At 45.3% G+C, this 24,162-nt stretch overlaps 2 protein-coding genes across 14 annotated transcripts in view; both read left to right on the top strand.

Annotated features, from left to right (window-relative positions):
• LOC103822899 (phospholipid-transporting ATPase ID-like) overlaps positions 1–19,929 on the top strand; it is an 86,069-nt gene extending 66,140 nt beyond the window's left edge. For all 6 annotated transcript variants that reach the window (XM_018922942.3, XM_018922941.3, XM_050986656.1 and 3 more), the window contains 11 exons: positions 161–325; positions 1,903–2,014; positions 3,051–3,156; positions 4,004–4,151; positions 7,014–7,197; positions 8,754–8,977; positions 10,330–10,413; positions 11,381–11,626; positions 12,945–13,083; positions 14,972–15,102; positions 17,103–19,929. In XM_018922942.3, the coding sequence (XP_018778487.1) occupies positions 161–325; positions 1,903–2,014; positions 3,051–3,156; positions 4,004–4,151; positions 7,014–7,197; positions 8,754–8,977; positions 10,330–10,413; positions 11,381–11,626; positions 12,945–13,083; positions 14,972–15,102; positions 17,103–17,324 (1,761 nt within the window). In that variant the 3' untranslated portion in view covers positions 17,325–19,929. The remainder of the gene's footprint in view (positions 1–160; positions 326–1,902; positions 2,015–3,050; positions 3,157–4,003; positions 4,152–7,013; positions 7,198–8,753; positions 8,978–10,329; positions 10,414–11,380; positions 11,627–12,944; positions 13,084–14,971; positions 15,103–17,102) is intronic.
• A 121-nt stretch (positions 19,930–20,050) lies between these two features.
• Positions 20,051–24,162, top strand: part of RUSC2 (RUN and SH3 domain containing 2) — a 57,569-nt gene continuing 53,457 nt past the window's right edge. For all 8 annotated transcript variants that reach the window (XM_050986654.1, XM_018922933.3, XM_018922935.3 and 5 more), the window contains exon 1: positions 20,051–20,224. The gene's annotated coding sequence lies outside the window, so the exon portion shown is untranslated. The remainder of the gene's footprint in view (positions 20,225–24,162) is intronic.

The raw sequence follows: 24,162 nt of genomic DNA, 5'->3' as shown, positions 1-24,162 counted from the left end.
TCCCAACATTTGTGGCCTAAGGTGTCATTTTTTCACCTTCCCTCCATAAACTTTACCAAGATGCTTTTACCAGTCTGATTTCCAAAGGTCCTTTGTAAGCCTAAGTGACCAGACTGTTCTTCTTAGACCTTGGATCCTCTGTCTCACCACTGTCTTGCAGGAGTTTGCTGGGGAAGGCCTGAGGACACTCGTGGTGGCCTATAAGAGCTTGGAGGAAGACTACTTCCAAGATTGGATCAGGCGTCACCATGAAGCAAACACTGCCTTGGAAGGACGGGAAGACAAACTCTCAGAGTTGTATGAAGAGATTGAAAAGGACCTAATGGTTGGTAATTCAGGGAATCTGGGCCAGGCTCTGGAGGAGGCAGCGAGGGTGGTGGTTTGTCAATAAACAGCTCAGAATGACTTTGGAAAACACTGCTCTGCAAACAGCTCTGCAACAGTGAGCTGTGTGACAGGAGCAGGTCAGAACATGGCAGCCCTGGGTGTTCCCTGGCACCTCCATCAGGAGCCCATCACTGAGGTGTCAGCCACCAGTTCAGGGGGATGATTTTATTTTAACTCCCGTGGGTGTCAGAGTAGCTTTCTCGTGATGAAGTGACATACCAGAGCCTGCAGGAGATGACGTGGACACAAATATTTCATAGATATCCTTTGTATGTGCAAATGGCTGATCTGTTTATTTTCCAGCCTTTGAAATGGCAGGCAGTGAATAATTTCCAGTGCCCAGGAGAGTGTCTCCTTTGTTCTTCCAGCCCTGGGCAGGATGGGTAGATAATATCCATGAACGTGTTTGTGTCAATTTGAAATCGAGCTAAACTCTGATCTTTGGGTCATTCTTCTCTCCCTACATGTTGTTACAGTTTTTCAATGCCCTGGAGGATTTGCCTGTGTTTTAGAGCCATGAATAATGAATGGAAAGCATGTGTGTGATCTGAAGAGAAGCAATCCAGCTTTTGCACTTTTGTGGCAGTGCTTTCTTGAAACCCCAGAAATCCTGGCAGATACCTTTGCTCCTTCCATTAGCTGTATGCCCAGAATGCCAGCAGTACTCAGGGAAGAAGCAAGTGTGAGCTAGGGAAAAGCTGGCCTTTGGAAGTTGCATGGTCTCTAGCTGGATCAGGAACTACTGTAGAACAGGGATTGTAGAGTTTTGAGGACCCTGAAGAGAAATTCCCTCAGAGCTGTTACTTACATTGATAACGCTCATAGCTGATGTATTATGGACATCTCAGGATGCCAAAAGGGATCCCAGGCTTAAAGCCAACCTCTGAATTTAGTCTCCAAGCAGCAGGAGGTTGGTGGTAGCAGTGAAACCTAAGGTAGCAGTGAAACCTCCATGTCTCTGATGACAGGTTAAAGCCACCAACTACCTTCAGACATCAGAAAAAGCAGTACAATTAAAAATAATGAAGGTTTGTGTCCTGAGCAGTCCGTGGTGTAGCTGTGTGACAGTGTGGACCAGGGGTGGGCACAGGTCTGTTAAGGGCTGGAGAAGATGTTTAGCAGCCATGTGACACCTGCAGTACAGAACAGCTGGGATCCAGTTCCACACCAGAGGAGGTCTGGGCACATGGATCCAGAGTGTCTTTGTCCCTCTATTAAAGCTCTATCTGCTGTGAAGGGAACACATGGAGCAACACAGACCTGTAGCTCTGCAAACATTCTTCCAAATTATTTCACACATATGCATAATCCATCAGAGCCTGGGGAGATTAGAGCCTAGAACATCTGCAGGATCAGGGCTGTACTCTGTACAATAAGTTTGCTGAGGAAGAATGACAATCAGTACAACCTTATTCCTGGGGATTTCATTTGTGTTTGCTTAAATAATTAGGTTTAATGCTTTCTCCTTCAGTAGCAGTGGGAGGACTTAACTAGCTCCCTGCCATTTCTGTTAAGCTGCTAGGTGCCACAGCCATAGAAGACAAGCTACAAGATGGGGTCCCACAGACAATTGAGACTCTTGCCAAAGCAAACATCAAGATATGGGTTCTCACTGGAGATAAGCAAGGTAAAGGCACTACAGCTTTGCTGCTTCTCTTCTCCTCCACTGATGGAGTGGTTCTGTTAGGACCTGTGTCCTCATTCCTTGAAAACTGCACAGAAGACAAACTTACACAGCTTTATGCTAATATGCAAAATTTCAGTTAACTGGAATTAGACCAGATGACTAGCTCATGTCTGTCCTTAATTTCTGTCATGAGAGTGGAAGCAGGGTGAAGGCAGGAGCCTTTGCCTTCAGAGAGGTGGTTGTAGGCATCCCATGGCTCCTGACATAAGCTGTGAAAAGGTGCCACCTTCATCCAGTTGATCATTCAGGTGAAGAAAGTGGAAAAAAACTTGTCCTGCTTTCCAGAAACTTTAATGTTAAAGTGGATGTTGGGTGCATTTCAACTTGTTTCTGGCTCTTATCATCCCAAATAGAAATGGAGGGAACATAGGCTTTTGGAGGCGGAAAGAACAGCAGATAGACTCCAGTGAATTCTTTTGGAGACATAGTATTTTCACTGAAACAATGGTGTTTCAGGGGGGTCATAAGTGTTTGCAAATAATTTCATCCAAGACATGAGCAGAGAATTTTTGAGAAAAATGAAACACTTCATTTTGTCATGTTCCAAATGAAATAAATTTGCTATAAAATACCAAAATATCTTTTCCAGAATTTTATGGACAAAATGTCCATATTCTTTTTCAGAGCTGTTGTTTGGGGCTTTTCTGGAAGCAGGGAGAGGCCAAGTTAAAAATCCCGAAAAAAAATTTTAATCAGCATGAAATGTTTTTTTTTTGTTACACCAAATATATCAATCAATGGGTATTTTAAGCCTTTTCATTTTGGTAGAGTTATTTTTTCCTGTGGTCTTCTGGAGTCAAATTTGCTGCTGCATCCATCAAAGAGACTCTCCTGGCTCTTTTACTGTTGACTCTGAAAGGCTCCAATCTCTTTTGAGTCAGAAAGAGAGCTTTTGTCATATGAACAAAAAAGGCCGCAGAAGTGGGTGAATTTGGGGCTGCTGAGATGGATTATCTTCCTGGTTTACCTTTCCCAGAGACAGCAATGAATATTGGTTACTCCTGCAACTTGCTGAATGATGACATGGAAGAAGTTTTCATTATTGAAGGCAGCACATCTGATGACGTACTGAATGAGCTGAGGTAAATGGCTGAAAAACAGTTTCAGTGATGTGCACTAGCGCTATTTGTGTTTTGCATCATTCCACCTTCCTTTTCCCTGTCAGCTTTCCTTGCTGGAGTTTATTCAGCTCTCCTTTAGATAAGGGAGAGCTGCCTCCCTGGAAGATCCAGAGGCTAAACACCATGTAGAAATCTTCTCTGAGAGTAAATGCTGAAACTTCTTGATCCAAGATCTCAAATTAAATAAAGGTTTATACCTTTAAAAGCAGAGTCAGATGGGGAGTTTCAGCTGAAATTGACCAAGTGGTCCTGAGCTACAAAGTTTGGCTCCAGGTTTGAGCTATGCTGTTGTGTGCTGCTCTTACCATTTATTCACATTGCTGTCCTTTGTCTGGGAATGTCTTTTGTCTGGATACTTTTTTGACAGTATCTGAGAACTTACCTTCATTCCTCACCTCCTCTGTAGCCACAGGTTCTTAGGTAAGGGTGGAAAATGGGAAAGGTTTGCAGTCCTTTTCTTTTAGAGTAGATGGCTGCCAGACAGCCTGCTCAGACAATTGTATGTCTTTTGGGATGCCATCCTTCCTGGCAATCAGATGGTTTGCTGGACTTAAAATCAGCAGAAGTTTAGCAACACTTTGTTAGAGTTTCAGAGATGGGCATGATCTGTGCAGACAGCAGCAGCTAAACAATGCATATTTTTGTAGGGATACAGTAAAAATTGGACTGAATTATCAAAGGAAAGCATTGATTTTTTTGTTTTCATAAAGTTGCTCTTACAAAACATAGATATATATTTGCAAGTTTTCAGATTTTCATTATTATCCTGGTTTCTTTTTTTTTTTTTTTTGTTTGGTTTTTTTTTCAGGAATGCAAGAAAAAAGATGAAGCCAGATTCCTTTCTGGACAGTGATGAAATCAACATTCAGTTTGAAAAATCTTCAAAAAAGCAAATAATTATACCTGATGAGCAAGCAAATGGGGTGTACGGTCTGGTTATCACTGGCCACAGCCTGGTAAGGAAGGTTCAGAGCCTTGCTAGGGATGAGTTCGCTGAAAAACTTACTGCAAGACATACTGAAAGTCTCAAAAATGCTTTAAAAATTCAACTCTAGAGGGCAAGGGTTTTTTTCCCCCTTATTGAAGTCTAGGTTCAGTGGTTATCTGAGACATCAAAGGTGACAGACAATGTTTAGAAGATGTTTCAGGAACAGAGAACAGTTGGCCTTGATCTTTGATGAACAAGAAGGATAGAGTAGCTGGATCATATTTAATTTCTGGAAACATACTAGAAAAATAACAAGGTTTGTGTTTGCAGCAAGAAGATAACATGAGACGTGGGTTTCAATGCCAAGGACATATTCTGCTAAATATAGCTGAAAACAGATATGCTTAATTTATAGGATATAGATAATATGACTTAACCAATATATTGATACTCTCTCCCACAATGTTCTTTGAACAAACTGAAGCAATACACTCCAGATGAAATTGTGACAGATTAAAGACTGCTTGGGAAGTGTGACTCTGAAGGCCTCAATGCTGGTCTAAAACAATGTTAGCTGTCATCTGCAGAGGGTTATCCCACATCTATTTGATGCTCAGTGTTTGCATTAACTGCTTAGAAAGAGAGCAGGTAACACCAGGCTGGGAGAGAGTACAAAGACATCTGTGTCAGCCATAATCTAGAAAGCATAGGGGGAAACTGAGTCAGTTGGGATTTCTGAGCCTGGAGAACACTCATCAGTCTTGGTAATACTCTTCAAAATTATAACAGGTAAACAAAGTAATGGAATTAAACTGAGATAAGAGAGTTCTGTGTGAAATGTCTTCCTGGTGAGAACAGTGAAACTCTGCAATAAATTATCTATATTAGAATTTTTTTAGAGCCAGTTAGAAGAAAGAAAAAACAACTTAGATCAGTTCAAACCTGTCTGTGAGGAACATGTAATTTATGTGAGGTTTATTTATCTGTTGTATTTTACTTTCCCAGATCTCAGTGAAAGCAAATAGACATAGCAAATAGACATATTTAGAAAGTTCTGGGAGGTGCTTCCTCCCAGAAACAAGGTGCTTCTGTTCCCTGTGGTTGCTACCTTTCTTAATGACAACCCAGAAATTTTCACTGCCAGCTCTACATGAGCCCAGAAAAAAAAGAAAATCTCATCTTTCTCTACTTTTGGCTCATGTGCCATGTGTATAGACCCCAAACACGGTCAGACAGCGCCTAGGTTGTTAAGTACCCTTTCTCCCTCTTTTACACTCACTTCCCCCTGAACTCCAGGGCCATAATCCCCTTTAGATTCCCACTGCCAAGCAGACAAGAGGTCTATCAGAGGTTTGGTCCATGTGCACTGCATGGACATCAGCTGGAAGCCCCTTGCCTGTTCCTCCTCCATCCCTTCAGCCAGCAGAGCAGCCCGAGTGCTGCGCTAGCAGAACACCTCTGGCAGTGATGGCAAAGCTTTCTTTATATTCCTGGAAAAACACACACTAACCTACACCCTGGCAAGGGGATATGTCCCACACAATCTGGGCTGTGTGGGAGCAGCCAGTCCACACAGCAGACACAATGAGCTTCACCGAGATTATGTCTTTCTCCTCTGTGGGGACCACAGGGACAGGGCAGACAAATCTAGATGTCATTTATTTATTTCTGCAAGCTTGAGCAATGGTGTGATACTGTCCCACACACAGCACCTGCTCAGTGCTCTATCCCTGCCTGTAGAGGGGTGGGAGGGCAGTGCTGGGCTATGCACACATATGGTGTTGCCTGAAGAAAGCAGTGAACAGAAAATTGTCAGCATCCTTAATGGCATCATCATGCCACTTTATTTGTATGCAGCTGCACCATTAATATACAAAGGGGTAACATTTTGCTGGTGCTGTGCAGTGAGGATATTGAGGCAAAAGCCATCTCTGGCTGCACGGAGCAGCAGTACCCAGGCTGAACCATGAAAGGGTCTCTTGTTGAGGAAGCCTGCTGCTGTGACAGAGGAAAAAGGGGACACTGGTGACTCACAGCTCTCTGTTTCAAAAAGAAAGAACATGTGGCCCAAGGACTGTCTGCCTTACACAGACAAGGCAGTGGACCCTGCTGTGATGGCTCTGAGCAGGATGGGCCTTGTAGATTCCTTCCGTACATGTCTGCTAAAAAGAGACAATAAAGAGCAGTGCCATAAAGCATGATCTGAAAGAAATTTGAAAAGCTCACACTGCTCCCTCCTCCTCATGAAGAGCTGGAGGGGTGACTAGACATCCAATTATCTCAGTGCTTCTCAAATAGAAATAACACAGCTGACTGATTTAAAAGGTCAGCACTCAGAGTAAAGCAGCTTTCTCCTTAGTTTTGTGTTTTGCTGTGTCATGCCCACCTGAGCTTAACTTTTTCCATGTTTTTTTTTAATTAGGCACTTAACAAATTGAAATCTTTCCTATTTATCTCCCAGAGCTTAAATAGTAATCCAAGAGGGATGAGCAGAGACTCTCTCACATGGAGACACACAAGGCTGTCTCAGGCCCTGCACCAGCTTCCTGCTTTTAGTGTTTGACACTTCTGCCCTCTGTCAGGTTACATCAGCCAGAGCAGGTGCTGTGCATGCCCAGCTGTTTTTCATACCCAGATGTGGTGCATGCCCAGATGTGGTGCATACCCAGATGTGGTACACACCCAGATGTGGTGCACCCAAAGTGCAACCCTGCAGGTGTAGAGGGCACAGTGGATGTGCAGTGTGGATGCTCCCTGAGACTGGGTGGACAGATTCACCCACACTGGTGTAAGGGAGAGCTCAGCTGTCATGGCCACCTCCCTGCACCCTCTTGGTCAGGCCAGGAGCTGCTGCGAGCCTGCCCTGAGTGCTCCCTTTCCTCCTTTCCAGGCTTACGCGCTGGAAGGGAACCTGGAGCTGGAGCTGGTGAGAACTGCCTGCATGTGCAAAGTGGTGATCTGCTGCCGGGTGACTCCCCTGCAGAAGGCCCAGGTGGTGGAGCTGGTGAAGAAGTACAAGAAGGCTGTGACCCTGGCGATCGGAGATGGTGCCAACGACGTCAGCATGATCAAAAGTGAGTGATGGCCAACAGCCAGCATGCTTAGCAGACTGGCTCAAAGAGGTGTTTGCTCTCTGAGGGAGGCTGGCAGCAGGAAGACACACCTGAGTGCCTCCTGTACCACCCTCTTTGTAGAAACATGTGTCTGTGTCCCAGCTTTTGGCAGATCTCTGCAGAGCACTGTCACTACAGGTTAGTTGTGTCTCCAGCCTTGTGGGTCACACTGGGCTCCTTCAGGAGCTAAGGTTGCACCAAGTGCCTGTTTTTTGGTTTTTCCCTCAGAGCAGACAAAATGGTTGGTCTTGATGATCTTACAGATCTTTTCCAACCTAAATGGCTCTATGATTCTATGAAAAGCCCACTTGGGCTGTGATATGTCAGTCAGTGTGTCTGCACGGCCACCATCACAAGGGCAATGTATATAACAAACAGTTTGGATCATAGAGGGCCTGACTCAAAGCAGAAATAAAATCTTTGTGCCTGTAAATTTTCTGTATAATATTATGTGGGGTACTTTTTTTCAGCACTTATTTGTGTCAGGACTGATTGCAAATTATCTCCCTTGAGTTACAGATGGTAGGCTTCCAGGCCTCTCCATCCTTGAGCATCATTTGATGCTGCATTACCTCAGTGAATTTATGAAAAAAAGTCCTAACTAGGTATAATTAAATTAAGATTATTCAGACAGACCTATTGCTAATATTCCTTGTGTTAATTTGCAAGAATTGATTAACTGGAGCCTCTTAATTAAGAAAGAAAAGGCTAAGTAGGGAGCTTCAAGAGAGACAAGTCAGGCAGTCAGCAAAGAAAGGAGAAGAAAGTTAAAGTGTACATAATAATTAGAAACTAATCCGTTCCCCCCACAAGAGGATTGAGGCTATGGGATTTATCAATTCAGTTCAGTGGAAACATCTGAATCCAACCAACCTTCAGCCATTAAGACTGTATTCATCAGTTAAAGCTTTATAATTAGCTGCCACGTTAAACTTATGTTCATGTTTAAAAAATGCAAGTTACTATTAAAAAAAAAAAGTGACTCTTCTATCTTATTATTTGATTAAACTAATAAAGCCCAGGAAACATAAAAAGGCTACAGTCTGCCTTTTAGCACAGTGTCTGAGAAAATTTAAAATGGTTTGAAGATTTTACCTGTCTTGGATGATGTTTTAAGGCTCCTGGAAGGACATGCATGCATGCTAAATAAAAGTCACACATCAATATAAATTTATAAGTTATTGTTTCATCATAGCAGCCGTTATAAACAACGGTGTTTGTGCTGCTGGAAAGCATTCAGAAAAAAGCCATAAACTGTCACTGAACCTATAATTTCTTTCAAATAATAAAAGCCCACTTATGGGAAATGTACCACAGAGCCAAAATCATAGTGCTGCTGAAGGAATTAGTGCACCCAAAAGTTTTTTATCTTTAAATAACTTTTCATTCTGACTTTCTATGAAGGCCGTGAGGGAACTAACGTGGTATTCGGTGCTGGATAATTCATTTTAAAAACTGAATTTGAAAAATGGGGCAGTGAAAACTCTCCGTGTAATGATGTGACCTTCTTGTTGCAGCTGCCCACATCGGGGTTGGCATCAGTGGCCAGGAGGGGATGCAGGCGGTCCTGTCCAGCGACTTCTCCTTCGCGCAGTTCCGCTACCTGCAGCGCCTGCTCCTGGTCCACGGACGGTGGTCCTACATCCGCATGTGCAAGTTCCTCAAGTACTTCTTCTACAAGAACTTTGCCTTCACCTTGGTGCATTTCTGGTATGGCTTCTTCTCTGGCTTCTCAGCACAGGTAGGTCTGGCTTCGGTTTTGTCAGGGATGTGGAGATGGTCAGAGGGCAGCAGCTCTGCTGTGAAAGACAGCTGAGGGTGGAGGGCTGGTTCACCTGGCAGATGAGAAAATTTCAGGGAGATCTTAGAGCACCTCTCATTAGCTGAAAGTGCTACAGGAGCACTTCATGCTATAACTTCTTAGCATGGCCTGTTGCAATATGACAAAGGGTAATGATTTTAAACTAAGCTTAGATTGGTACAACAAAGAAGTTTTTTGCAACGATGTTTGTAAAACACTGACAGAAGTTGCCCAGAGAGGTGATTGATGCCCCCTTTCCGGAAACATTCCAGGTCAGGTTGGATGGGGCTCTGAGCAACCTGACCTAGTTGAAGATGTCTGTGCTGATTGGAGGGAGGCTTGTTTAGATTAATTTTACAGCACTCTTCTAACCAAAACCATTCTGTAAGTCTACATCTAGCATTTTCAAGTGAAGTATCTGGAAACATTTTACAAGGAAATAAACTAAGCCATTCCTCACACCTCACTGAACAAACTCAGGTCTGTATTCTTTAGCCACATGGGTATAAAGGAGCTATTGCTGCCTCCATTACAGCAGCTATTGCTGCTGCTGGAGGATGGATGCCTGGAGACAGAATATATCTATTATATAATCATATAATCATTAAGGTTTGAAAATACCTCCTAGATCATCAAGTCCAACCATAAACCCAACACTGCTATGTTCACCACTAAACCATGTCCCCCAGTGCCACATCCACATGTTTTTTAAACACTGACCATCTTTTCAATGAAAATTTTTTTCCTAATATCCAGTATGAAACTTCTCTGGCATTTAGGTGCATTATGAAGCACATACATCACTTGTAGGATTTTCAAAAGTATTCAAAGTGATTGCAACCATCAGCTGATGACACAGATTAGAGTTTGGTGCAGATTTTGTAAGATTTATGCTTGTGCTGTTAGCATATTTGGAGCAAACAGTTTAACCTGAGATACCTGTGGGCATCAGGAGCTTGCCAGAGGAACACATCCAGAGTGAAAAAACTGGTCTTGGTTCAGGGCACACCAGCCTCCAACCAAACACAGACATGGGCAGTGCAGATATCAGGGGCTGGGGCTGCAGGGTGGTGCAGAAGGATCCTGCTCTGGCTACAGCCAGCAGTGGGTGCTCAGCAGGCTGGGCTGGCATGAAGTGATCCTTCCCCTCTTTAGGGATGCTGAGTTTGAGTCATCTCATCTCTTTTGTCTCAGTAACAACTCAAACCAAGGTGTTGCAGAAAGTAATTGCATATACTTTCAAAGAAATTTTGCTAACTTCACTTGTTTTGTCTTTGTTTTTTTTTTTCCAGACTGTCTATGATGAGTGGTTCATTACACTTTACAATTTGGTGTACACCTCTCTCCCAGTGCTAGGAATGAGTCTCTTTGATCAGGTACTGTTTCTGTCATCACTTTGGGGATTTTATTCATAGGGCTTTCATGTCCAAGTATTTTGAGCTGGTTCCATGAAGCAAAAGCAGCTGACCTTTTGGCTACATACCGTGGTAACCCCTGAAATAATAACCTGACAGAGAAGACTTAAATCACAAATAAAAAGATGAATCAGAGAGAAGGTGTATTCCCTCCTAGTCATATAATTTGGGTTTAAGTTGTCCTGTGAGGAACAGGGAGTTGAGATAAATATGATTACCCTGATTTGGCCTGTAGGTTTCAGTGTGTGATGAGATTTTTGGGTTAGGCTGCTGCCGACAGCACCAGGTGCCATTGCAACCCTCCCCTGGACCAGTCATATCCTACTACCTGTGTTCCTGAAGCCTGGCAAGTGACTTCTTAATGACCAAACAAAACAATTAACTGGATCTTTGAAACCAGATTTTGCAAGTTCAGCCTTTAGTGAGTTCTTTCTCTGGTAATCTCACACAAACTTCAACCTCACTGTTTCTGTTTGAAAGACAAAGGAGAAATAAAGCTGCTCCTATATGCATTTTACAAGTTAAATGAAGAGCTTTGGCTGCTTTCCAGTGGTTCAGCGTTCCACTCTGGACACTTGAGGGATCCAAGTGAGACAGCCTTACCTATGTGGGGAGATATTTTCTAACCCTTAGCTTCCAGTCAGTTCTCTGTAGAACAGACCATGTGGTCTGCTTTAGATGAAGTGTATAGTCTTTCTTTTTTTATCAGCTGTCAATTTTTTTTAGCACAAGAAAGGTAAAATACTTTATAGAAAATATGCCCAGGTGACCTCGGGTTGTGCCATGCCAGTAAGCACAATGGAGGGAATTATGTGCTATGCCTTTTCTCATGGAAATGCATGTCACAAGGACATGGCAGCCCTAACTGGGTCTGTGTCTTTGGTTGGGTAGCAGCCAGCAAATCTGACTGTCTCCTGTATGCTTTCAGGATGTGGATGATCGCTGGAGCATGCTGTTCCCTCAGCTATATGTGCCTGGCCAGCAAAACCTCTACTTTAACAAGGTGGTGTTTGTCAAGTGCATGTTGCAAGGGATCTACAGCTCCCTCATCCTCTTCTTCATCCCCTATGGGGCCATGTACAATACAATGAGGAGTGATGGGAAGGCCATTGCTGACTACCAGTCCTTTGCTCTGATGGCCCAGACCTGCTTACTGATCGTGGTGTCTGTACAGGTAAGGCATCCCAGGTAATATTTTGAGGAATTAGTTGTTTCACGATAGCAGCATCTGGAGGGCCATTGACAGCATTGCATTTGCTAGTGCATCATGCATTCCTGTAAAAAAAGTCTCCAGATTAGTCTCCTCAGTTCTACAGAACAGGAGATCTGTATGTTACAAAAGATCAGGGTGACAGGAAAGAAGAGTCTTTGCGTTGGGAAGATTGCAGTCATAACAGACAAATTAGTTAAGGCTGGGAATAGAGAAGAACATGTTCTAGTTTTATGGGAAAGGTTTGAAGCACAGGACTCTCTGTCTGCCATCAGGCAGTTATTTATAGGCTCTCCATTATGGAGATGTCTCTGCAGCCTGGCCCAGGGCATGATGTATGTGTGTGACGCAGCCTGAACTTGCTGGAAGAAATAGCTAAGACTTGGTGGTAGAAAATTCAGATGGTACCATCAGGATGAGAGAGATTTCTTAAAAGAAAACCAATCAATCACACTTCCCTGGATAACAGTTCCTGCTGTCTGAAGTCTTTGCAGGCTTGTTCTCCTAACCTTCAGCGCTACATCAGAGCTAAGGAGTGGGGAAATCAAGCCTGACTTGTTTGAACTTACTGTGTACAGCTCTGGGGCCCTCAGCAAAAGAAGGACGAGGGCCTGTTGGAGCAAGTCCAGAGGAGGGCCATGAAGTTGATCAGAGGGCTGGAGCACCTCTGCTAAGGAGGCTGAGGGCACTGGCATTGTTCAGTCTGCAGAAGAGGAGGCTCCAGGGAGACCTCATTGCAGCCTCACAGTACTTACCCAGGGGCCACAAGAAAGCTGGGGAGGGACTTTTGACAAGGGCAGGTAGTAACAGAAGAAGAGTTCCTGGCTTTGAGATGAGAGTGTGTTTAGGTTAGATACCAGGAACAAATTCTTCCCTGTGAGGGTGTTGAGGCACATCCACAGAGAAGCTGTGGATGACCTATCCCTGGAAGTGTTCAAGGTCAGGCTGGATGGGGCTCTGAGCAACCTGGTCTAGTGGAAGGTGTCTCTGCCCAAGGCAGTGGGATTGGAACAGGATGATCTTTAAAGTCCTTAATATCCTGTCTCCAGGACTGGCAACTAGTGAATGCTTGAGAAGAGGGCAACAACAGTAGTAATAAATGTTGTAATCTTGCCTTCAATGTTTTCCCAGAATCTTATGATTTGTGACTTGTTATTTCTTGAGGCTTGAATGAATAGCATTCTCAGGGGGAGACGTACAAAGCAGAGGACAAGCTGTGTTCAGCACAGATCTGCTAAATCAGGAAGGCACTGACAACAGCTGCATTTCTCTGTTCTTTCAGATTGGCTTGGACACCTCTTACTGGACAGTTGTCAACCAGTTCTTCATCTGGGGCAGCCTTTCTGTTTATTTTGCTATCACCTTCACCATGTACAGCGACGGCATGTACCTGATCTTCACAGCCTCCTTTCCCTTCATTGGTAAGCCTTGGGACAAATCTGGATTGCACTCAGAATGGGCATACTGCAGGGCTTCCGAGTACTTCTGTGTATATTTCAGGATATACTGGTTGCCTTTTCTGCAAGAAAGGCCAGGATATTTCTGAGGGTTGCTGGGATTTCCTTTGAATTCCATCCATCCAGGTGAATGTGTGCCATGTTCCCTTCCTTGTGTAAGATTCCCATGCAGTCATAAGAATTGTCTTTTAAATAAACCTAATGAGCTGGATGGAATGCTTTCTGCTGCTCTTCTATGTTTGGGTTCCAGATATCCAATTTTTACAGCTATATAGGAGCATCTTATTTGTAGATGTGTGATCTTTGTAAATAAGTTAACATTTTGGCATAGGAAGGTGTAGAAGTACAACATCCAGTCAGACATGAGAAAACGCCATGTGATTATGGGGAGCCCTCTGCCAGGTTAAATGGCAAAATCCCCAACAACAAAACATACCAGTGGTGACCAGGTCTTTGTAGTTATTTTACATAACTGATTTCTGAACATATGCAAAAAACAAAGGATAAAAAAATGAGTCCATCTCCTGAGACTTTGACCAGGAAGAACATGTATGTACATGTAAGCAAGGTAATTCAAAGTAATTCAGATGTTTTTAATAGCTCTGTGCATCCATAGCCAATATAGATACAGCATTGTTATGAGTCTTTACTTATGAAATCCCAACACTTTTTATTTCAAGTCTCAGATTTTTGTATTAATCAATGCCTTCATTTTTTACTGACTTTTTCAGTAAAAACTTCTTTTGTCTGTCTTCACTGCAACAGTACGGGGCTTAGCCAACTTAGAAATATCTGCGATGTAGGTTAGTTGTTGCAACATATTTTTCAAGGAGATGATCACATCCACTTTGAGATGGCTTTAAGAATCATAAATGCTGAGTGAGAGAAGTCAGAATGTCTGTTCAGTTTCCCAGGGCAGGTGGACAGTTGGACTGGATTATCCTGAAGGTCTCTACCCACCTTGAGGATTCTATGGTGATTCTAACTTACTTGCCAGGGGTATCTCATCTGCTGCTCTATTATTACTACATTGGTCAAAGAAGCCATAATGCTGAGGGACACACTAAGGTCTCAGTTTGAAACCATTTTTAAGGGAAGTGTTTCTAGTCTGGACTAAGACAACTTGTTTACTTAAATTTCACTGAAGTTGTATTACAGCAGAATTTGGCCAACTGGAAAGAAAATATTCAGCAAATATACTGCCAACACCAGCATCATTAAGTCCTGTAATGAGGGTTTTGCAGACTGTTTGTTCTATTTTACATCCCCACAGTTTTGCAAAAGCCAGAACTGAGCACTTTGTTTTCAAAGGAGGTGTCAGTGACATGCCACCACGTGGCAGTGGTGCTGCCAATACCCCCATTAGACTACACTGTCTGTGCAGCTCCCCAGAGCAACACATGCTCCTCTCTCAAGGGGCTGTGATTCCCGTTGCCTGCTGGGCAGAGCCAGTATTCCATATTCTTTAGGAAATGGTGCTGGGAAGCAAGAAAGGATTATTCTTCCTTTTGTACTGGAGTCCTGGGCTGCTGCTGCTTAAGGTCTCCTGAACATTTACATCAATCCTTTGCTGTGATTTGACTCTTCACAGAGAGAAAAGACTCACTCTGACACTCTTGTCCACTTGGGTTGTTGCTGCAATCATGTCTGGACCTTGCATTTCTCTTTGCTCATCTCAGGCAGTGACACTGGCTTTGCAGCTCTCTCTACAGCCAGTTGATTTCACTGTTGGAGATGATGCCTGCCTTGTATTATGGTCTGTTTGCCAGGTGCTCTGAAATCACAGAGAGCAACAGGGAATAACGTTGGGAGGTGCTGCTTTTACAGTTTTAATGATGTGTTTGTTTTCCAGGTACGGCTCGTAACACCCTCAGCCAGCCAAACGTGTGGCTGGCCATCTTCCTCAGCATCACCCTCTGCGTGCTGCCCGTGGTTGGCTTTCGATTCCTGAAGGCTCAGTTAAAGCCAACTCCCAGCGACAAAGTAAGGAGACACCTTATTAAACCAGAAATCCTGCTTGCCACGGCCTAGGCTCACCGTGGAGCCACATTGCATGGGCTTGGCATCACCTGGGGTGTGTGTCTGAGTCCGTGCAACTGCTGCCATCCATCTGTCCCTGACTCCCCAGAGAAGGAGGATTGAATTTGGGGTTTGGCACGGTTCAAACCATCTGCAGCTGGAACCAAGGCTGAGATTATTTAGATGTGGATTAGACTGCTCTGAGGCAGGAAAGCTGCACTATTTTTAGGTGCAGGATTTAAGCGCTGTGGCTCAGTGGCAAAGGAGTGGCGTGTTCCTCCTGCCCTGGCTGTGCAGTTTTTAGCCTGGCAGACCACAGGTTTTCACCCTCCACCAGGGAATATATGTTTGCTGGGGATTTTTTTAATTATTTCAGAATTTACTTTTTGTAGCCAATGGGTGTATGCTCCCTCTGGAACCAGCTTCCCTCCCATCCCCGGGAATATGAAGATGAGGGCACCAGGGCAAGGAGACGCCGGGAGTTATGGAGTGGGCAGGGAGAGCACTGCTCACTGCAGCCAAGGGACCCCTCAAGAAAATTAGTGCAGAGCTCCCCGGGCTTGCTTCCAAACAGGAGCATTTGCTGAATGCTACTGCCACCTCGTGCTTCCTTCCTCTCCCTGCGCCGAGCTGCTGCGAATCGGGATCAGAGCACAGCCCCAGGGGAAGGCACGGCAGTTGACGCCCTCCCGGTCATCCTCCGGATGACTTAGGAGAACATGTTAGGGGAATTCTCAGCCCTTACAGAGGGGGTAGGCGGGTGCTAGAGAAGACTGCTGGGTAGGGAGGTCCTTGGGACACAATCCAAGGCAGTTGGGGGGTGTAAAAATGGGTTGAGTTTACCCCAGCTGAGTAGACGTCAAACACAGCTGTCACCCAGAATCCCAGCTTCACTGCTGAGGTTGAGCATCCCTCTCTCTCTAGCATAAAATTACTTCTCTGCCTCCTCTTGGAAGTGAATGGTCACAGGAGAGGAGTGGGTTTCCAGCTCTAAGGAGTCCCCCAGATGGCAGCAGACAGGACTGATGTTTAGAGAGGCCAAGCACCTGCCACTGACATTGTGCCAAGCAAGAAACACAGGAGTCTGGCAGCTGGGGGTTCTGTTGAGCCATAGGCTCTCAATAGCAGCCTCTTGCATTAGACAGCCCCATTCTGAAAAGGGTCTTGACAGCAGATTAACTCGGTGCCCACCTGGGAGCAGAAAACCCACTACTTGCAAATAAAGTGCAGTATTTATTTCCTGTCTGCCAAGGAATACAGGAATCTCTCTATCATCCCTGTAAGCAATCAAGGCCAGGTTGCATGGGGTATTGATACACCTGATATAGTGGCATCAGGGTTGGAACGAGGTGATCCTCAAGGTCCCTTCCAACCCAAGCCATTCTATGATTCTATAATTCTATAATTCTATAACATTCATCATTATAATTATAAAAAGAGTTTATGTATCAGAAACTCCCTTTAGTAGTCTGTTTTCTATATTAAATATGCCAGTTCTTGAATGTCTCTTTATTAGTTTTCTGGAATTTTAATTTGTTGGGATGACTTTCACATTGTGGGTGATTTGACTGAAAGTCCTACAGCCATACCCCAGCCATGGCATATCAGAGATGTGGGGAATTCATGGAAATAATTCCCTCTCACGATTTACAGATGACGCTGCCATTAACACCAAATTAGAATAGAATGGAATGGAATGGAATGGAATGGAATGGAATGGAATAGAATAGAATAGAATAGAATAGAATAGAATAGAATAGAATAGAATAGAATAGAATAGAATAGAATAGAATAGAATAGAATAGAATAGAATAGAATATGCCCTTTCCTCATTTTTGCCTTTGGATCCCTGCTTTTGTTTCCCTTTCTCTGCTCCTCTTCCTCTGTGATTGCAAATAGTGATGCACTTAATGATGCTTGTTAATAATGATTACACTTTTTCTGCCTTCTCTTCTGGTTCCCAGGTCCTGATGAAGATCAAGGAAGCCAAAAAGAGGCCCCCTCCACCCTCTCCCAAGCGGCGCCTGCGCCGGACCAGCACGCGCCGCTCTGGCTACGCCTTCTCTCACCAGCACGGCTTCGGAGCACTCATCATGTCCGGGAGGAACATGAGGCCAAAATCACCTTTTGCCACAACGGGAACATTTTCACCCAACAGTGACAAATATAAACACAAAGGATTGTAACAAAGGAAAAAAAAAAAAGGAGAGAAGAAAAAAGACACACCCCTCCCCTTCCCCCTTCCCCGTTCCCCTTAAAAATTAACAAAGCAAACCAAAGTAAAGGGCTGTCAGGAGAGGAGGCTGTGCTGCCTGCAAGGCACTGAGCCAGTGGCTGCCCAGAACTCTGCCCTCTGGGCTGCCAAATCAAGGACTTGGGGCTTTCCTTTCACCCACATGCACTCTCTGATTCCAGTTTGTTCCCCAGAGATGTGTGCTGCTCTCGGGGAAGGCGGGCAGGGTGAGCTGGAGAGTGGAGTTGCATGGTATCTCAGAGGGCCTCCCCGGCACAAGAGAGAGCGTGCTGTGGGAGGCATCTCTGCTCCCTGAGATTGTTCATAATGCTAATTTTTTTTTCTCCCTCTAACTATATACCTCAGAGCAAAGAGAATTTCAGTCTGAGGAAAAGGTTGAATTAGCAATGTCTTTCTCAGTCATGTGCCTTCTATTTTTCTTCATGATTTCACTCTGGGCCATATTACTGGGGTGACAGTATTGACCCCAGGTGTGCCTTAGGTCCACCCACACAACCCACAAATCCACAACCTTTGTAACGTGTGATTTTGTAGCCTTTTGACTGTGATCCACTTTCTCAAGAGATGGCCAGTACCCAAACACCACCCTCTTCCCACATCTGCCATCAGGAATTGCTGCAAGCTCAGAGAAACCCTTAGTAGGTCAAGGGACCAGGAGCTGACAGTCATCAGCCTGCCCTGATTTATCTGGGTTGCAAATCTGCTCTTTTAAAGGATTATTGTCCTCAGAACCCTCTCAAGTTTTGTAAGTGGGCATCAGCCATTTCATTTAGACTTAAAATAAAAGAGCAGAAGGCTCTCAGGCTTCCTTATGGATCAAACCATGAAATCTGGCCCCTGAGAAGCCCGTGCCATGGTAAGGGCTCACCCGAGCAGCAGCACGAGGCATCTGCTCCCCTTAACAGAATGAGGTGTGTGCACATCTGGCTTGATGGTGATCACACCAGAATTACTGAAGCCAGAAAAGCTATTTCATGGCCAGCAGCTGAAATAGCCTTTGTTCCACTGGTGCTGGGCTTCAGTGTAAGGGATGAAGCATGGCCTGGTGGCTCCCTCACCCTCCCTGATGAGCAAAGTGGCCATGATTCAGAGGAACTTAGTGAGGCCTCAGGAGTCTCTGCAGGGTTTCATGGCTGCAGTGTTTCTCTGTGCTGGCTCAAATTTTACTTGGTAACAGGTTATCTATCAACAATGGGTAGCAGAGAGCTGAAAATCCTACCAAGTCAGACTGCCAGCAGAGGGACCTAAAATGCACAGACTCAGCTAAAGATGTGGTGATCTTGAGGGACTGGGATTTGCTTGTTGTTTTGTCACACCAGCTCCATAATCAGCAGGGTTACTGGGTGGAAGGCCAGCGTGGCAGTGTGAGAGTCTGTCCTGCCAGCACTGCTGAGCTGTCTAAATGCAGCTTTTTTTGTGCAGAGGACTAAGCCTGTGGCTGTTGTTACAGGGGTGGGGTTTTTGTTTGTTTTTGATTTTTGTTGAGGTTGGGGGATTTTTTTCAGCTCCATTATACTATTTTAGACTCCTTCCTTAATTTGAATTGGATTTTTTTGTGCAGTAACCAGGTTTTTTTGTGCAGTAACCAGTAACTCACTGCCGTGAGTCTCTGAGCTGTCAGGAGGCAGTGTATGATGGCAAGAGGCCAGCCATGTCCCCATTTCATGGAACACCCTGCTGCCTGTGGTCCCAGTTTCAGCAGTCACTGTGTGAGATTGTTTAAGCTCTAATAGAAGGTTTCATCTCTCTGTGTTTTAACTCAGTGCAGGAAAGGAAAAAAAAAACAAGACAACCATACTAGTCTGTTGCACCTGCTGCTTGGGGAGGCTTATTGTAAATTGTGGTATTAAATTTCAGCATAGCCAGTGCAAAACTGGAGCTGGGACTAGGTCCAGACTGCAGTGTCTAGGAGCTGCTTGCTAGGGAAGGAGTAAATTATCTGATGATCTCCCCTGGAAGGAGACACCTAAGTAAAGTGAGAGCCTGCACTCTGGCTGAGGAAACCACCGTGGAGTTAATGCTTGTCACCTCCCCCTGATTTACCATTCACTTTGCAGAGACAATCATGGCTTTTCTGATGAGGATTATGTTTTTCACAATCAGCCTCCCTGGGGTTAGGGGGAAAAGGAGAATTTGTGCAGATTAGCAGACATCCCCATGATACCCACACTGGTCTGTGGATTGAAAGTCCTATTGAAGCTGTTCCTGGCATCTGATGCAGCAGAATATACTGCAGAGCAGCAGAGGCAGACCGTGTGCTGACAGAGCAAGGAAAATCTGACACTGTGCCTCTCTTCTCATACGGTTTACGTGCAAAGAACTCACCTTCTGGCTAAAAGGGGATTTGAAAATGTTGGCTACAACATGTAGGGGATAATAAAGCTGTTGGTGAGCTTGCACCAGATACAATTCTTTCAGTGGTTTGACACAATCAGCATTTGAAACACATCACCTGGCAGTGATGTCTGTCCTACATCACTCCTGATTTTGTAAAATAATTGGTTTTTTTTAAATAAAAAGAGAATATTGGGATGATAGATTCCTCGGCACTCTGTTAAATGATGCAGCAAGTTTGTACGCAGAAGTGCACGGAGGGGGGAGGGTGGGGACCGACTGTGGGACAATGGGTCTGAGACTGCAACCCTTTTCATCCGGTATCCTGACGCGGGAAGCACACAAATTCCCAAAATTTTCCATCCTGGCTAGGATGTTTTAAGAGGAAACTTAGAGGAAACGTCAGACATCCTTAGGCGGAGGACCCGGTGGGGGCGGGCAGCGTGGAGAGCCCGCCCCGTGGAGCGGCTGTAAACAGCGGAGCGATGCGGGCGATCGGTAAGGGACGGTGGCAGGGCGGGCGGGACGGTGCGGGGATGGTGCGGGAGCTGTGCGGGAATTGCGCGGGGAGGAGCGGGGTCGCTGATTCTCGTGTGCGCGGTGCTCTGCTTGGCTCCCCGGGGGAGGTCAAACCGTGTGTCATCGTCTGTGAGGTGTCTGAAAATTATAATTTAGTCTTTTATGAAGCTCTGGTGTTTCACAGATATGTCAAAAATTAATCCGTGAAATAGATTTTTGATTTTGTTTTCACCCTCTCCCTTTTCCCCTCCTCATTATTCCATAATATAAATATTCAGAGTTTGAACATTGTTTTGCTGTTGTGCCTATCCTTGCTGCCCTGCTGACCTGCAGTTTGGGGGTCAAGAATGTTTATGTTCTGATGGTGTTGAGGCACTAGAACAGGAGGCCCAGAGAAGCTGTGGGTGCCCCATCCTTGGGAGTGCTCAAGGCCAGGTTAGATGGGGCTCTGGACAACCTGGTCTGGGGCAGGGTGTCCCTGCCCATGTCAGGGGGATGGAACAAGGTGGTCTTTTAAGATCCCTTCCAATGCAAACCATTCTGTGGTTCTCTGATAACCAGTGATGAGGTTTTCTTGTCTTTCAATGCAGCAGAGGAAAGCTTGGAACATCTCTCTCTCCTGAACCCACAGGGTGACAGTGAGCAATCTCTGTCCCTAATACCATGGGGCAGCAGGTGCATTGGTAAGTGGCACCTCAAGGGTGTTCTCCACTGCCAACTGCAACACCGGCATTCCAGGCTGCCTGGTAGCTCTCACTCTGCCCGTGTTCATCCACACAACTCTCTCCCACTGACCTGTTGCCTGGAAGCCCTTACTCATGAACAGCTCTTAGGAAATGGGAGGGCAGAGAAGCACTACATGCTTGCCCTGGGCTCTCCAGTTGGATACTCAGCAAAGTCTGTTGTAGGAATAGAGATATCTCAGTAATGACCCATGCTAATTACGAGCTGGAACAAAACCAGGAGCATAAAGGCCCTCTTGGATATCTGTGGGCACATGCACTGTATCCTTTAACCCCATGAGACCTCTGATAAAATTCTTTCTAAATCCAGGTATTCCAGTTGGAAAGCTTCCTGTCCTAAGGGCTGAATTTTCTCTCTCTCTAATTTTCAACCTAAATGTGTTCACTGCATTTATTCTCTTGTTATCATGCCAGCTTTATGCTTTTGCTTTAGCAGTTTAGTTTGTCTCCTGTGATATATTTAGACAGCAATCCTATCCGCTCTCTGCCTACATTTGCCTAGGCTAAACAAGCCAGGCTCTTAAGTTTCTTCTTGTTTGATAGGTTTTTTGTTTCCCTCAGGCCCTTTCTGCACCTGTTCATTTGAGTTTATAATTTTTAAATGTGGGTGACCAGAATTTTTTTTGCATGATGCTTCTTTTATCAGTGCCTCTACAGTAGCTCTGGTATTTCACTGCCTCGCCTAGGAATGTGTTTGCTTTTCTTACAGCCTCATCATCTCTGTGTTCTTTAACACAGTTTTAGTTGTTATTTTTCCTAATTTTATTATGAATATGCACAATTGTTAGCTAAATTAGGTTAGGTATATAAATACCTCTCCTCTCATGCCTGACAACATGGGGAAGAGCTGAAGTCATCACAGAATAAGTCTGCGCATGCTGATGGTTTAAACTGGTGCCTTGTCCTCAGGGCCAAGCTTTTTCCATGAGGGCTGGCAAGGACATTCTGCAGATGTGTTGGCTGATGTAAATATGCTGGAGTGAGGGAGCTGCCATTTCTTCCAGCAATAAGTGTGGGGCTGAGTTCCCAGCCACAGCTCCCAGACAGCCCTGTCCCTGTCCCTGTCCCTGTCCCTGTCCCTGTCCCTGTCCCTGTCCCTGTCCCTGTCCCTGTCCCTGTCCCTGTCCCTGTCCCTGTCCCTGTCCCTGTCCCTGTCCCTGTCCCTGTGATAAAGGTCTGTGTTGCTGCAGGGCTGGATGTGATGAAGAGTTCAGAAGAAGGGCACAGAGCCCTGCAGCCTGGGCTTGACCTCTGAGTGCTTTTGGCTGTATCTGTGGCACAGCTAGTCTTCAGTTTTTCCAAAGCTAGTCTTCTGCTGCCCTGCCTCTTGTAATGCATTTAGAAGTAGAGAGTGTTTTTCTCTTCCTGGCACTGTAGGGAAGCCACCTCTCTCCTATTACCCCCAGATTGAAGGAAAGAGGTTTCCATACCCCTGTCTCTTTCCCCAGCCTGCCTCTCCTCTCCAGCTGGGTGGAGCTGACTGTAGGGAGCTGTCAGCTCCTGCTTTTCCACCCTGCGCTGAGCCCTCTGCTAGACTTTTCAGCTATAAATGGATCTCAGCTTTTCCAACCCCACTCCCAGCACCAGGAGATGTTGTGGGATATCGGAGCTGGGCCAGGCTTCCTCTGAATTAGGAAAACATATGACCCAACTGCTCGCTCTTTGTAGGTTCTCTGTCAGCACCGTGCCTGGCTGTGGGGAGCTGTGTGTGTCCTGGTGAGGGCTGTGCTGCTGAGTTCCTTGTGTGCACTGTGAGAGCAGCTGCTCTCAGACCGGAATGCCAGACCTGCAGGTGCCATCCCCAGCCCCACAGGTCGCCCCACAAACACAGCATCGTCTGATCTGAGCAGTGTGTCTCCAGGGAAGGACAATGTTTTTGTAACTAGCTGCATCCTGCCTCCACATCCAAATCAGGCACTTCATAGAGGAGGCCTGGCTTTTGCACATAATGAGCAATCCTGTTTGCCTCCCTTAACTTTGGGATTTATGGCAGGGATCCTGAGATCTTTTAAGCTTTGCTGGATTCTGGCTCCTCAGAGAGGCAGGGAGAATCAATATTTCCTCGTTCACCAGGGAGCTGGGGCCTGAAGTATGCACACCAAGGTGACTCAGGGAGTCAGTAGCTGCCCTGGATTTTAAACTGAAGGCTTTTGTGTCATCAAGTGCTAGCCTCCATCGGCCCTGCGGGCATCCAGGCCATTCATTCCATGAAGAGAACAGGTCTGTATTTAGAAAACTAATTTGTACTCTCATGTTGAAAAATTGCAGTCTGAAAGTCTCCTAGTTAGTGTGCTTTGTAGAAGCTGCTGGGCAGGGTTCCAGTCTGGTGACCTTTTGCTGGCAGCAGTGGGTTTGCATCGTTTCGTCTTAGACAGCAACACCTAGAGCAGCTGCTTCAGAGGCTTCCTTACCTCCTGGCAGTCGTCCCTCAAAAATCTTCAGGCTGTGGATAAGGGATCATAGAATATTCAGAAGGTGCAGGCCTGGTTTATGGCTGTGCAGTAGTCTCTCTGCAGTTCTGCTTCTGTTTCAGTTTTTGCTGTGGCAGCAGATGCTGTCTGACACATTTTCCTGCGCAGCCTGCATGGTATCCTGCATTTTCCTTACTCAGTGGCTTCGTTGTGTTGCCTTTTGGATGGATCAATGCATCTGTTGACAGGGCAGTGTTCAATGGACAATGTCCAGGAATAATTATTTTTTTTTTAATGTGAGCTGGAGAATGTAATGTGCCAAACCATGATTTTGCATAGGGCTTATGATTTATTAAAACCTCATTTCTGTCTCCCTTCTGGGAGTGTGAGCAGTATTTTGTACAAAACAGATGAGGGATAGATGAAGTGCTCCTTCACCCTTTTCCACTCCATCCCTGGGCTTTGAGCTCTGGGAAGATATGAAATGAAGTTACTGTATGTAGTTGTAGCTGCTTGATGCTCTTTCCTGTGGTAACCTCTGCTGCAGCTAGGCCAGGTGTCAGAACCTGCTGGTTTGCCAGCTCAGCTTAGAGTGGTTCAGGTTAAACTTGGCTGTGAGGAGTTTTTCTGCTTGAAGTCTCCCTCCCACATATACAAGGAGGCTGGCTACCCTCAGTTCTTTTTTTCCTAATGTAATCTGCCCTCCATTGAATATTTAATTCCCAGCTCTTCACCAAAGCCCTGGACTCCTAGGGTGTTTAAT

The sequence above is a fragment of the Serinus canaria genome, chromosome Z, assembly GCF_022539315.1.
Source record: "Serinus canaria isolate serCan28SL12 chromosome Z, serCan2020, whole genome shotgun sequence".
Classification (NCBI taxonomy): domain Eukaryota; kingdom Metazoa; phylum Chordata; class Aves; order Passeriformes; family Fringillidae; genus Serinus; species Serinus canaria.
The sequence above is the reverse complement of the archived record's forward strand: the minus strand, read 5'-3'. Positions and strand labels throughout refer to the sequence as shown.